We start from the raw sequence: 12,558 nt of genomic DNA, 5'->3' as shown, positions 1-12,558 counted from the left end.
TAAATATGCCCAGCAAAGACAAATAATTTGTTCAGGCATGAGCAGTGCTTTTTCCTGTAAGAACATTGTTCCATATTGCTTGATGTTTGGCTCTTTTAAGTTCACTTAATTATCCTGATTTCAACTGCTGGTTGTCTCCTATGTATTGTTGTCAAACAGCTGCCTCCTCTCTCTCATTTTGCTTTGTTCAAAGGGCAGGTGAAAATTTCTCGATCATTTGATCCTGAAGATAATGGTTGCATCTTAAAAATGGTATTTTCTTTTTAAACATGGTGCTTGCAGTACTTGGAGAGTTACACTTCAGAACTGAATAGAATTCATTTTGTTTCACTTATTTTTGTTCCTTGAGCATGTTTAGCATTGTGGCATGCCTTGGTGCTCAAGAGACTTGTCCAGCTCTTCTCCCAGGACATTGATGTCTGCTGCCAAGTCTGTACCTTAAAAAGTACCTTTGCAGACAAAGACATTTCCCTGTCTGAGTGTCCTTTCTAAAACATCATTCTTGCATTAATTGCCCCTCTGCAACTGACCCCACGAGTGATCTTTAATGGTTATGAAAAGAAATATTGTTGTTGGGACTGAGAAACCACTTACTTGTTTGTGTCCAGATTTGGCACTGACAAATTAAAACAGAACTTCCACTATTATTAGCTCATCAGTTTGGTTTAGTCCAATTTTGTGAACTGTAGGGTGATTTCTGTTGGAATAAGATGTCTTTTTCCAGCTATTCTGCAGAAAAAAAAGGGAAGATATTTGTTTTCACTGATTATAAATGTTATTCTAACTTCAGGCAAATTAGTTTTGTGTTAAATGTACCCACATACGCTTCAACACATGAAGTACCAGCAATAGATCATTTTGAAACAGGACACCTTTCTGCTGAAATCTCCAGGAATCTTCTATCAGGTGTCTGACACATCCTTAATCTGATGCTCAGGCTTGTCATTTTAATCAATAGGATACTAGATAGGATGTCTTCAGCGTGCAAGCCTACTGCTACAGGAGGTATTTGAAAAATAAATTCAGATCTTATGGCCAGCCACAAACTCCAGGAGCACTAATCTTTCATTTGTCTCTCTCTTTGTCTGTAAACAGTTGGTTAAATTGTTGATTAAAGAGAATAAAGTGAATCACACTTAAGTCAAAATTGATATGTATTAACTGCATAAGCAAATTCTGTTGCTGCCTGAAAAGCAACAGCTAATATCAGCATTTCATAAAATACAAAATTAATTTAACTTGCCTATTAAGATTCTAAATATTCTTGTCTCTTTGTAGAGTGGTTTGGAGCTGTCTTTTGTTACACTTTTTTTTTTTTTTTTAATTAATGAAGGAATAAGGAAGAATATTACCAGTTTTTACTAATAAGGAATAATTTTTGCTAAAATATTAACTGATTTATTTTATGAATATAAATTGTGTGTGTTCAGCCTTATGATGGGAACATTTAAACATAGATAGAGAGATACACAAAGAATGTTTTTTTTCAACATTGTTAATATGGTGTGGATATGGGAAGACTTTGCAGCACCAACCTTGAGCTGTTATTTTATCTGCTTCTAGTCTGAACAAAGAGAAATAAATCTAGTACTTTTATTACTGCTAGGATACAGTTTGAATAGATTATGAAGGCTTTGATTTATTTACCAGTACTGTAAATAGATTATGGCTTCATTTTAAATATCAAACATCACTGCAGTGTCTATAGAAACTATAAAATTATGCCATATGTAAAAGTAGCCTGAAATGTCTGAATAATTATTTAAATTAGGAGTAAAGCTACCTTTATTGTTGATTGTTTTCAATATGGATTGTCTGTCTACTTTTGTAATAGTTCTGGAGGTTTCGCTGTGGCTGGAGACCTTTTCTCATCCAATAGAATTTGATAGGTAGATTTGCAATTATTTCACACAGCAGTTTGTTATAGGACTTAATATGTTTTAAATATATTTAAATCACATAAAAGGCATGCATTTATTTGCAGATAAAACAGCAGCTAAAATAATAACAAAAAATTCCATGAAGCTGTGCTCAAAAATAAGCATATATGCAACGCTTTCACTTTGCAAGTGTTGTTGCTTCCAGCAGTCTGGAAGGACATGACATGCACATAGAGGGGTGCAATTAAGAAGTACAAGGCAGTAGTGACACAGTACTAGTCAGAGTGATGCTTAGTAGTAATGGCAATTAGCTTGCTTCCAGAATGAAGTAGTACTGCACAAAGGTAGGATAAAAAGACTTGGACTGGACTAATGGCTGTTATTTAGGCTTGTTTTCAGGTAGAATTCTGTCATGGATTATACTGTGATTTGTAACATTTTTATTAGATTTTTTTAAAGGTGTACATCTGTTTCAGGTATATATTTTCATAGTTTTTTTACAGTGCTCTATTTCAAGACAGTTCAACTCAAAGCCATTAAGATGAAGAAAATGAACGTAGTAACTATTTTTTAGTCCTTGTATTTTTGGGGAGGAGAGAGTCAGTACTTTTTGACAAAGCTTTCAAATCACTATTTTTTGAAATAAGGTGTTTTTCAAAAGCTTAGTGTTTGATTTTTTATGGAGAGGTGGGCAGTGATCCTGTAAATATGGTTGATGTGTCTCAGGCTTTGTCGTAAATCCCTAGAGATTGTGTGTTGTGGGTGCTTCTGCCTCAGTGACTTCAAAAGAACACTACAGGAAAACAAGTTCAGTAACAGTGGAAGAGATCAACTGGAAATGAGAATGCTAATTGCATTTTCATCCTTGAAGTGTTTTTTTACATGGAAGCCACTAATTTCTATAGGTTGACCATAACATTTATTGCTGAAGAGCTAAGAACACTACATAGGAGCAACATGTGTAGGCCTTGGATAAACGAGGTCAAAGGCTGTAAGATACAAACACCTATTTTCTTTCAGCCTATGCTGGGAAACTGTTTTACCTTGGCATTTACAGCACTGGTCTGTTGTCTTCTCTATTGTGTTCTTTAACTGTGTGCCAGTTGATAGTTCTGTCTATTCCTATGGAAACCAAGAGAGTAAAGCCAATCTTGCAAGAGGCTTTAGGGAGAATTGCTCGTAGTTGAGACACTGTCTTGCTTTCAGTCAAAATGTCTGATAGTCAGAACTGGCCTCAAGTCATGCTGATGTTCTCTGCTGATGTATTGCCTGACAGATGAACACGTTCAGCTTGAAATCTGGTAAATAAGGTTTCTGTTCAGCTGTCTGAGAGATTTTCTCCAGTTGAGTGTTTTACTTTTGAGTCTAGAATGCTGCTAACAAAGTTGCTAAAAGGGTACTTCTTGAGATTAAACCCAATGTCAAAAATCAGTGATGTTTTTGTCATGGTTGACTTGAGGGGGTTAGCAGAGCATTACATATTTAAATCCACCAGTGGTTTGCTAGATAGAAGGCATGCCATCATCCTTGTCCACGCAGAGGTAATTAAGAGTTTACAGGTTTTTTTGGGTTTTTTTTTTCCAAAGCTATGATCCAATGGATGTCTGCTAAGGGTTATGTCTAAAAAAATAATCCTAAAGATTTTCTCTTACTTTTATTTTTCTGTTACATTGTTAATCAAGGTGTTAATTCTTAGATAGTGATAACCAGAGAGGCAGCCTGATATTTTGATGGTAATTTTACTAATTTTAGCTAGAAACTGGGGTTCTAAGTAGCTATGTTGACCTTGTTTTTTTTTTCAGGAGCTGTTTAAAACAATTTACTGATATTCAAGGAGTGTAAGAATGGTGCAGTCATATACAGTAAAGGGTAGATTTTACAGGGCTTATAGCTGTTGTAACCAGGCAATATGAGTTCAGTTTCAGTGTACTAGAAGACAAGAAGCTCTAGTATTTCATGCATAGGTAAGATTTCAAAACACAAGTGCTAACTTATAAATCCAAATAATTGTTATTTGCAATTAAATTCATATATCTACTTGCTAGCCTCTCTTAATAGTTTTTCTTCTGAAGAATTCTTGTGAGATTTCTGGCAAGTAGCTGATAATATAAGCATATCAAAATACTCCTTTTGATGTATGGATTTCAGTTACTTTTGGAACAGTAGTCTGTTCCTATAGTATCAAATTAGAAATATGATAGATTCTGTTTTTCTAAGTGCTTTGTTTGTTTCCTGAAAAGCTACTGAAACTGGTAGGTGTTGGTGACAGAGTCCACATCATTCCAAGTGGTTTCTGACATTCTTAGAATACGCCTCTTCTCAAAGTGACGCTAAAAGATTAAACAGCCTCTAAAGAAACCACGTGCACAGCCCCTTTCCTTTCCAAGGTTTTTAAAAAATTTGAGGTTTGAAAATTTGTTTATTTTGTACAAAGTTTATTTGTAGGGTAAAGCATCCTCTCTTCAGCACCTCCTCACTGGAAAGGGAGCATGTTCGTCTATGCAGTAAGATTATCTTCTGTAAGATGGAGTAGACCAAAAAGTGGTTTCTACCCTGTGAAGATAAGCAGGTTAAATTTAGTTATAAGGTAATTTATTTTTGTTTTAAAGGGAAACCTCATGGATGTATTTGTCTTTCAAAGGCTTAGCTAGCAATTAAGGAGTTGAAGTTTTTTACTTTCACTGCTTCTTGAAAGCATCTGACAGCAAAGAGCTGTTCTCAACTTTGGCTTTAGCATCTGTGCTAATCTGTTGGCAAAGTGTCTTAATACAGTGCCAAGTGGCTGATATGTTCTGCTTGGGTTTTTAAGGTAAAAAATCTGAAATATAAAATACTGAAATACTGAAATGTGAATTCTGAAATACTTTCACGTTGTACATATTTTACCTCCATGAGTGTCTGAGTGTACAATATGATTTAGTATTTGTCAAGGTATAGATTTCTACTGGCTTTAGAAACTGATGTGCCACTATTAAGAAGTATAGACATTTTTGTGTTTCAGGCACAAGCAACAATTACGTCTTGACTCCAACTTCTAAGGAGTCCTGGGTTTAAAAGGCTTAACTAATCTCATCTGACTATTAAAAGATCATCGCACTCTGTTTTGGGGTTTTTACATGCATTTATTTATTTATTTATCTGTATATTTGTGTTTCTCTGGAGAAGGAGATCAGTGGCCTGGTATGCTAAATTTCAATGTACATTACCAGTTCTTAGTCTGGGTCTGAAGCAAATGAAAAGTGTACATGAGTGAGTACGTATGCTATAACCCATGATATAATCAGTTTTTCTGTTCTTAAGATGCTGTTATATATACATTCCAGCTCTACTTTCTTAAATACTATTTAAGAGTTTAAAAGAAAAATTAAAACATTATTAATATTTAAATACAATAATAATTATCTAATAGTTGTATAATCACTGCCCATGTTACAATTGGTGTAGTATTAGAACAGGAGATGTTTTATCTTTGCAATTAATTTAACTGTAATAATATTGTGCTGTTCTGTTTGTGAAAGAGTAAAAGTAACAGAATTATATATTATATTCTTCTAAAAAGGATTTATTGATTGTTAAATAGTCTATCTTTTCACAAAAGATTGCTAAGAAAATTTTGCTAAAATGTCTTACATAAGTGTTGCTTAATTAATAATGAATATATTTCAACAATCAAAATTTAATAAGCTAATAAATTATTAATCTATGGCAGAGATGTATAATTATCAGATCTCTGAAATACTTTCTGTCGTGGTTGGTGGACTTGCTGCGCTGCTGTCTTCAAACACACCCCTTTCAATAGGCTGACCTTTGTGCTCCTGATTTTGTGGAGCCTCTGTTTTACCACTTGCACTCTGCTGCACACTTGCTGACCAGCCTTAGTTACTGCAGGGCTCTCTGTTTGGGGCTGTGGTCAGTGGTTAATGCCTGATTTTTTGTAAATCTCATCTCATGAATACAGAAACAGCAAGGGATAAGGTGCAAAAGAATTTTAATCAATGAATCATTCTTTAGGAATTGTGACATTACGGAAATTATGGTATTCAATAACATTATAAAATAGTGGTAAGTAATGTTTAAGAAGGAAGTAGCTGAGAGAGGCAGCCTATTTGACCTCAGAAGCATATAAGAATTTGAAATTATATGGGGATAAATATGTATGCAGAAATAGAAAATTGGGTAAAATGAGCACCTTCTGTCAGCAGTAGGTTCTTTAAGAGTAACTGGTTATTTAGTTAGCTCATTTCATAGAAATAAATTCAATAGGTTGCCTTTTTAGGCCTGTACAAAAATATTAACTGTGGTGCTAGATGGAAAATTGCAAGCTTAATTAGAAATTAGGACACAAAATGTAAGAGAATGGTAAATTATTATTTACTGAATAATGATAATGAACTGAAAACAGATACAGTTGAAATATGAGCTTTAAGATCAGAAGGCATGTGTTAGAAGTCCTTGACAGTTGCACTCGAATCTAATATTAGTCAGTATTTTTCATGAGCAAACTTGGAATCATGAGTAGTATGTTTTTTAAAGGATACTTAGGAGTGGCACAGTGTTAGGCATGATTGTCAGTCAAAGAGAGGATGGCAGTGGCTAGGATATCAGAACAATAGGAATACTGAGAGTAATGGAAATCATTAGAAACATTATAGTCCAAAGTGCAAGTCCCAGGGGTGGATAGGGGGGGACGATGGACAACACACATAATGATTTATTCTTTGTATTATGAATTTATTATTTGAAACATGACTGAGAAGGATGTAATGTGCTAACTGATTAGAGAATGTACTTCATTTATGGGAGAAATGCAGTTTTAGGTGTATCTGACAAGATAGATGCACTAGCAGTAGACAAGTGTCATTGGGATTCAGTAGGGTACTTTGTGGGACCCCCTCTGGTAGCCCTGTAATCTCTACTTACTTGTGTTCAAAATAGGAGAGTTCCAACTAGAATGAGTGTAGAAAGCAAGTGATTTTTTTGAGGGCAGTGTAGGGTTTATCCTTTGTTACTGAGTTAAAAACCCCAATGCCTGTTTAGATTTTAAAGGCCACACTGTATTTTCATGGGTAGAAGAATAAAATGTGTCCTTGTGTGTGTGTTGGCTTAAAAAAAAAAAATCCAAACAAGAAACAAAACCTAAAAGCCCGAGCCTGGAACAGAGAACTGGGAGGAAAAAAATCCTGAACAGTGTAATTCCACTTAAAAGAAATCACTAGGAATTTTTTGAAAAGGATTAGATGTTCTTACTCCCTATGGTGCTAGAGGATGGATTTACTAATCCAGAGGGTCAATTTTAACCTTCAGTTCTAATTTGTGGTTTTTCTGTAAATATTTCTAAGGCTTTCTGTTCTGCTGCAAGTGTATGCCCTGACTGCATCTTCAGTGCTTATGACTGTCAGCAATGAAAAGCCCTTGAAAACCACCTCCTTTGTAAGGGTTTGTGTTCTTTTGGTCTGTCTGTTCCCAGTCCTGGGAAAGCAGGTATGTAATTTTGGAGTGGAGCCAAAGTAGCATCTTCACGGTTTAACAGCTTGGCATTCTTTTTAATGACCCCTGCTGTTTTTACCAGGAGGTTGTATAGAGATGTTGGGCTGCTTTTTCCCCAGTTCCTCTAGCAACCCTTACAGTGCCCTAAATCTTTACAGGCCCATTGTAGGTACTCTGAAAATCGAGCCTAGCTGTACTGTAACAGTTGTCAGCTCATGTGCTCTACATTGTAAATTATTACAGACCAGTCTTTCAAGTCATGTTAAGTACTTCATGTGGATGAGAATTGTTATGGTTTTTGAAAATGTGGTCTCAGCAATTAATAGGGAAATGAGCAATTTTTCTATTTTCATTGTCCCCTTTTAACCTACTGATGATGATGTGATGGTAGCCTAACTATGGGTGTGCCTTTGTGCTTGGAGAGATGCACATATTCCTCTGACTCAGCCTTACCTTGTACAGCTCAGTTTCTCCCCTTATAAAAGGTGTTGTGTTTATTTATGTTGTGTTGTATTTATCTATGCAGTGTGTTTTTAAAATCTGAATATGAAAAGTTTAGTGTCAGAGATGTACCCACACTACAGGGTAGGAGAAGTGGTTAGTCAGTGTAGAAGCACACAGCTTAATATAATGACCAAGTTAACTCACCAAGAAATAGTGGGATGAGAATGGGAATAAATTTTCACAGACCTCTATTGCACATCAGTAAAACGTTTCTAGAACCCAGGTGTACTCTTTAAAGCAAGTTTGTATGCTTGTGAAATACTTCAAATTTGCTGGGAAAAATACTTAACTTCTGAGGAAGTATTTGAAACAGAGCCACGTGGCACTGAGTGACTCAGAGCAGGACTCCGTGGACTGTGCAGAGTGGAAAGATGTGACATGTGAGGCCGATGTTTGTAGTGCATTGGTAATGCAACCAGTAGTTTCAGCATCAACCTGTGATTAGAATTATAGCACCACTGAACAGAGCTCATTTCTTCTTCAGCCTTTCACTTAGGTGACCATATGGGACAGCCTGACTGTGGCTGTTTGACAGATGCCCACCCAGCTGCTCTCCTACTACACTTCCTCAAAAAGCCAGGGAGAGAAAATAGGTTGGAAAAGCTGCTTTAGATTAATAAAGAAATAAACAACATTTTCTTGTAGAGCCAGAAAACTAGGTAGAAAAATTTACCAGTAATTTTCCACTGAAACCTTTCCCTGGCAGTAGAATCATATTGAATATACATACTAGACAGCTTTTTTTAATGACCAAACTTGCAATTTTGGGGATATTTTTTTCAATTTCAGGGATAATCTAAATTCTGGCAAATTCATTGATTCTGACTAAAATATTTCTTCCATAACTCTCTTCTCTATTAAAACATTCAGGAAAGGAAAGTTTTTCTGATTGCTTAGTAGTTTAGCTTGGGGTCCAGAGCTTTCTTTGAAGTCATTACTTGATGGCAGAGCCATGGTTGCTTATTGAACTGTCTGCCAAAAAATGTGTTCTCCATCATTGCAGTTAGTACCTGTGGCTGAATTTTTGAAATAGCTGAAGTATTTCTTCTGATTATGTTGAAGTCAGCTGTTCTCTGAAACTCTGCTGTAGTTTGCAGAGTCAAATATTTTGATTTTCAAATAGTTCTAATAGAATCTAAAGGAATTTTAAGAGTTGGTATTGGAATGGTAAATTTTGGCTGCCAGGAACCAAGTTTTCTGTACAAGTATTTAATCCTGTTTGCTCATAATGTTTTCTGTTTATAATAGAATACATTTTGAGTCACTATCAATGCTAAGAGACCACAGACTGACTCAGAGAGCTTCATGCTGCCCAGGAATATTTAGGCCAGTCAAGTGCATGATTTATGAGTAAAAACCTAACCAGCTTGAAGACTTTCTATACACAAAAATTTTATAAAAACAGAGGAATTGGCTTTTCAAATTAAGCATTCCCTCCCTCTACCTAATAAGACCTAAATTACATCTGCCTTCAAGGCATGTTGATACATTCCATACTTACAAACTTAAGCAGTAATCAATTGAAGGTGGGAAAATTTTCCATTGTCATTAAAAAGCACAGTATTGTTTTCTAACAAGTGAAAGGAAGACAGCAAAATTCACGGTATTACTAAAGAACAGAACAGTAGTCAGAAGCAAAAGCATGAATAAGATAATTCAAATAAGTAATGCAAGTACAGGTGTTTTCTGTGGTAGTGTTAAAAAAATCTTAAATCACTCAGAAGAAACAGAATCTTTTTGTTTCAGAATGAAGGGATTTATTAAAAATACATTTGCTAAGGAGAAGGATTTGTTGTCTAAGCATGCAAGAGAATAATGTAGTAGTAACTGATGGAAAAATGTGTAATAGCAAATATAAAATACAGTATAGGGAGAGAAATTCTAATAATAAAAGTTAGTTTTATGCATTATTTTAACTTCTAGTCTTTTTTACAGTAGAATTCATTCAAAAAGCAGAATATACTTATAAATCTTCCAATAAGTACCCATCAACAAGACAAAACTGTTTGGTTTTTTTTCTCTTGTGGGTATGCATGCACTGTGTGCAGGAAATGTTGAAAATAACCCAAATGTATTATCGTCTGTGATGGAGAAAAACAGCTATATTTCTTCCAAGACTAATATTCTCTCAAGTTATTTAATACTGTCTTCCTCCAGTCTAATTGCCAACCACATCATGATACACTGAGATTTTTTTTGCTAGTTTTAATTTTTCTTTTTTAATGAGTTTTGTAAATTTTTCTCATATTTGCCTGTACAGTATTCTCATCCCTAACTCCAAGTTTATAATCAATTAATTCTGAGTGTGTTCTCTGTAGTTCAGGAGCTCTGCAGACATCATGCTGTTCTGCCCCTGTACTTCGGAGTATGCCTTGCTATGTGTCTGTGTACTAAAGGGATAAAATCCTGAGCTTATGCTTTCCCTGACACCCAGCAGAAGAAAAATATGTATTTGGTCACTTCTCACTGGGAATGCTGTAGTAGCTGTGCTGTCTCTGGCAAGAGAAGTTTGCATGTTCAGGCAGGTGTGTGGTAGATTCTGTGGCAGACTTTTCCTGTAAGCTGTCACTGACGAGCAAGGATTAGTAACAATAAAAGGTAGAAGCAGAATGAGATAATTTTGTCTGAGCTCATTCATGATTTGCTTTCCCTGATTTGTGTTTTAAAATAAAATAGTGTAACAGGGGAAAAAAACTCACATTCATTTATTTTGGCCATACTTGATGAAATCTATACTGCATCCGTAAAACTCAAATCTTCCATTGCTATTAGATAAAAACCAGAACAGTGATTTTTTTATAAAGTATGCCCTTCCAATGTTTATGGCTGCATTGAAAAATGAAATTTGAATATTTTTTATGCTCTGGTACTGGATGCTGTGGAGGCCTCCAGAATCCTTTGGCTTGACTCCATCCTACCATTCCGCTGACAAAAGCAATTTGCAATTCTGAGCCTTATGAGATACTAAAGTGCCCCCGTTCATTAGCACTGCTTGCCCTTGTCTACTTATTTGCCTTTTTTCATTGTTTTTCCAAAGACAGCCTAAGGGGACTAAGTTAACCTGCAGAATTTATAAAAGAATTGTAGCAGACTGAAGTATGTTAATTTGCAGGTAGTTTCATAAGCACAAGAATCCAAAGACATGACTTCTATTGATTTGCGTGTCACCTTTCCTCTATACATTGTCTAATAAAGCTTCATCAAATGCTCCAGCTTTTCCCTGAGTGGGGGAGAATTAGTACAATTTATCTTCTCTTCTGAGCTTTCTATTTTCATTATAGTTATAGGTAATGATCTGTATGGGAAATTGGCAAAAACTAGTATCTTGGGGAAAAACTGGAAGACAGTGAGCAAAAGTAGAAGACAACACACTCTTCATTTTAGGAAAGGTCAAAAGTTAGATTATGAAAAGAACAGAGGTGTTTAAATCATGATGACTGAAGGCAGGTGCAGATGTTTTGCTTTAATGAGTTATTACTCCAGCAGTTTCTTGTCCTTGATTGCAACTTAACTGCTGAAGGTGATTTGATAAACGCATAGACTTTGGGAAGTGGAAGCATCAAAATGTTGTATGTAGCATCTCTCCTATATGGAAAATAACTTTCAAGCAAGGGGTAGTAGCAAGTCAAGGCTGGCTCTACTACTAAATCAGTACAGCTTCTTCATGATTGCATGTTCATGTCTTTAATTTTTCACTAGCTTCTTCAGTGATTTGGAAATAAAACCAGATTGGGTTTTTTGGGATCTGCCCTTATTTATTATATCATTATATTTATATCAAAGAAGCATTTCTATGATATTTCTTTTGAAAACATAGTGAAAACCTAGTGAAAGTCCTAGTGTGAAGTATTTTTCAATGTGTTGAAAAGCTAGCTGCCCCATTCATTTATTATATATATTGTAGACCAAAACTCATACAGTTCTCAATTTAAAAATGTAAGAAACGATCCCTTTTGTAGATATTTGCTGTGTATTCAGATGAGTACATTTTGTCTTTCTGAATCATTCCTGATTATTTTTCTCACTTTCATTTTGGAAATTATATTCTTTCTTCATGTTTAGTTTTATTCCTCATCTGATAACTGTTTACCTTGCTGAAACCAGCGTGTAATGATCTTATTTCAGTTTTTACATGATTTTTACTGAGGTTAAACAGTTAAGAAACTCTGATAATATTACAGAATTTCCAGTAATAATGAACCCTGTCTTATTCTGCTAATGGAATATAAATATCTAAAGCTAGATATAAATATCTAGCATGAGAGACCTAAAAATGAAGAGTTCATGTTAACAAAAAAAAAAGTTCATTAGATGTTTCCAAAGCTTTGAGCTGTTTTGCTTCAAGCTTTTTTAGACACTATAATACAGTTCAAAAAAAAATCTAAGTATCATAACTTGATTTGATAAACTGACATAAATTTCTGATATTTTTCTTTACCCAGGGAAATTACCGCTTTATGAAACTTTTACTGGCTCGTAGAGGGAACTGGATGCAGAAGGACTTAGAGGATATGACACCATTACATTTGACTACACGTCACAAAAGTCCAAAATGTTTAGCTTTGTTGTTAAAACATATGGCACCTGGAGAAGTGGATACCCAGGACAGAAACAAGGTAAAAGTACTTCTCATTTTAAGACAACTGCTTATTTTAAGATTTGTAGCAGCTTTAGAAATTGGTTTTAC

At 35.1% G+C, this 12,558-nt stretch overlaps 1 protein-coding gene across 1 annotated transcript in view; it reads left to right on the top strand.

Annotated features, from left to right (window-relative positions):
- The window catches only part of INVS (inversin), an 81,955-nt gene that overhangs the window by 20,457 nt on the left and 48,940 nt on the right, over positions 1-12,558 (top strand). Inside the window, exon 3 of the mRNA XM_054002340.1 lies at positions 12,314-12,487. Within this exon, the coding sequence (XP_053858315.1) occupies positions 12,314-12,487 (174 nt within the window). The remainder of the gene's footprint in view (positions 1-12,313; positions 12,488-12,558) is intronic.

Source organism: Vidua macroura, chromosome 1, assembly GCF_024509145.1.
Source record: "Vidua macroura isolate BioBank_ID:100142 chromosome 1, ASM2450914v1, whole genome shotgun sequence".
In the NCBI taxonomy this organism is placed as follows: domain Eukaryota; kingdom Metazoa; phylum Chordata; class Aves; order Passeriformes; family Viduidae; genus Vidua; species Vidua macroura.
The sequence above is the reverse complement of the archived record's forward strand: the minus strand, read 5'-3'. Positions and strand labels throughout refer to the sequence as shown.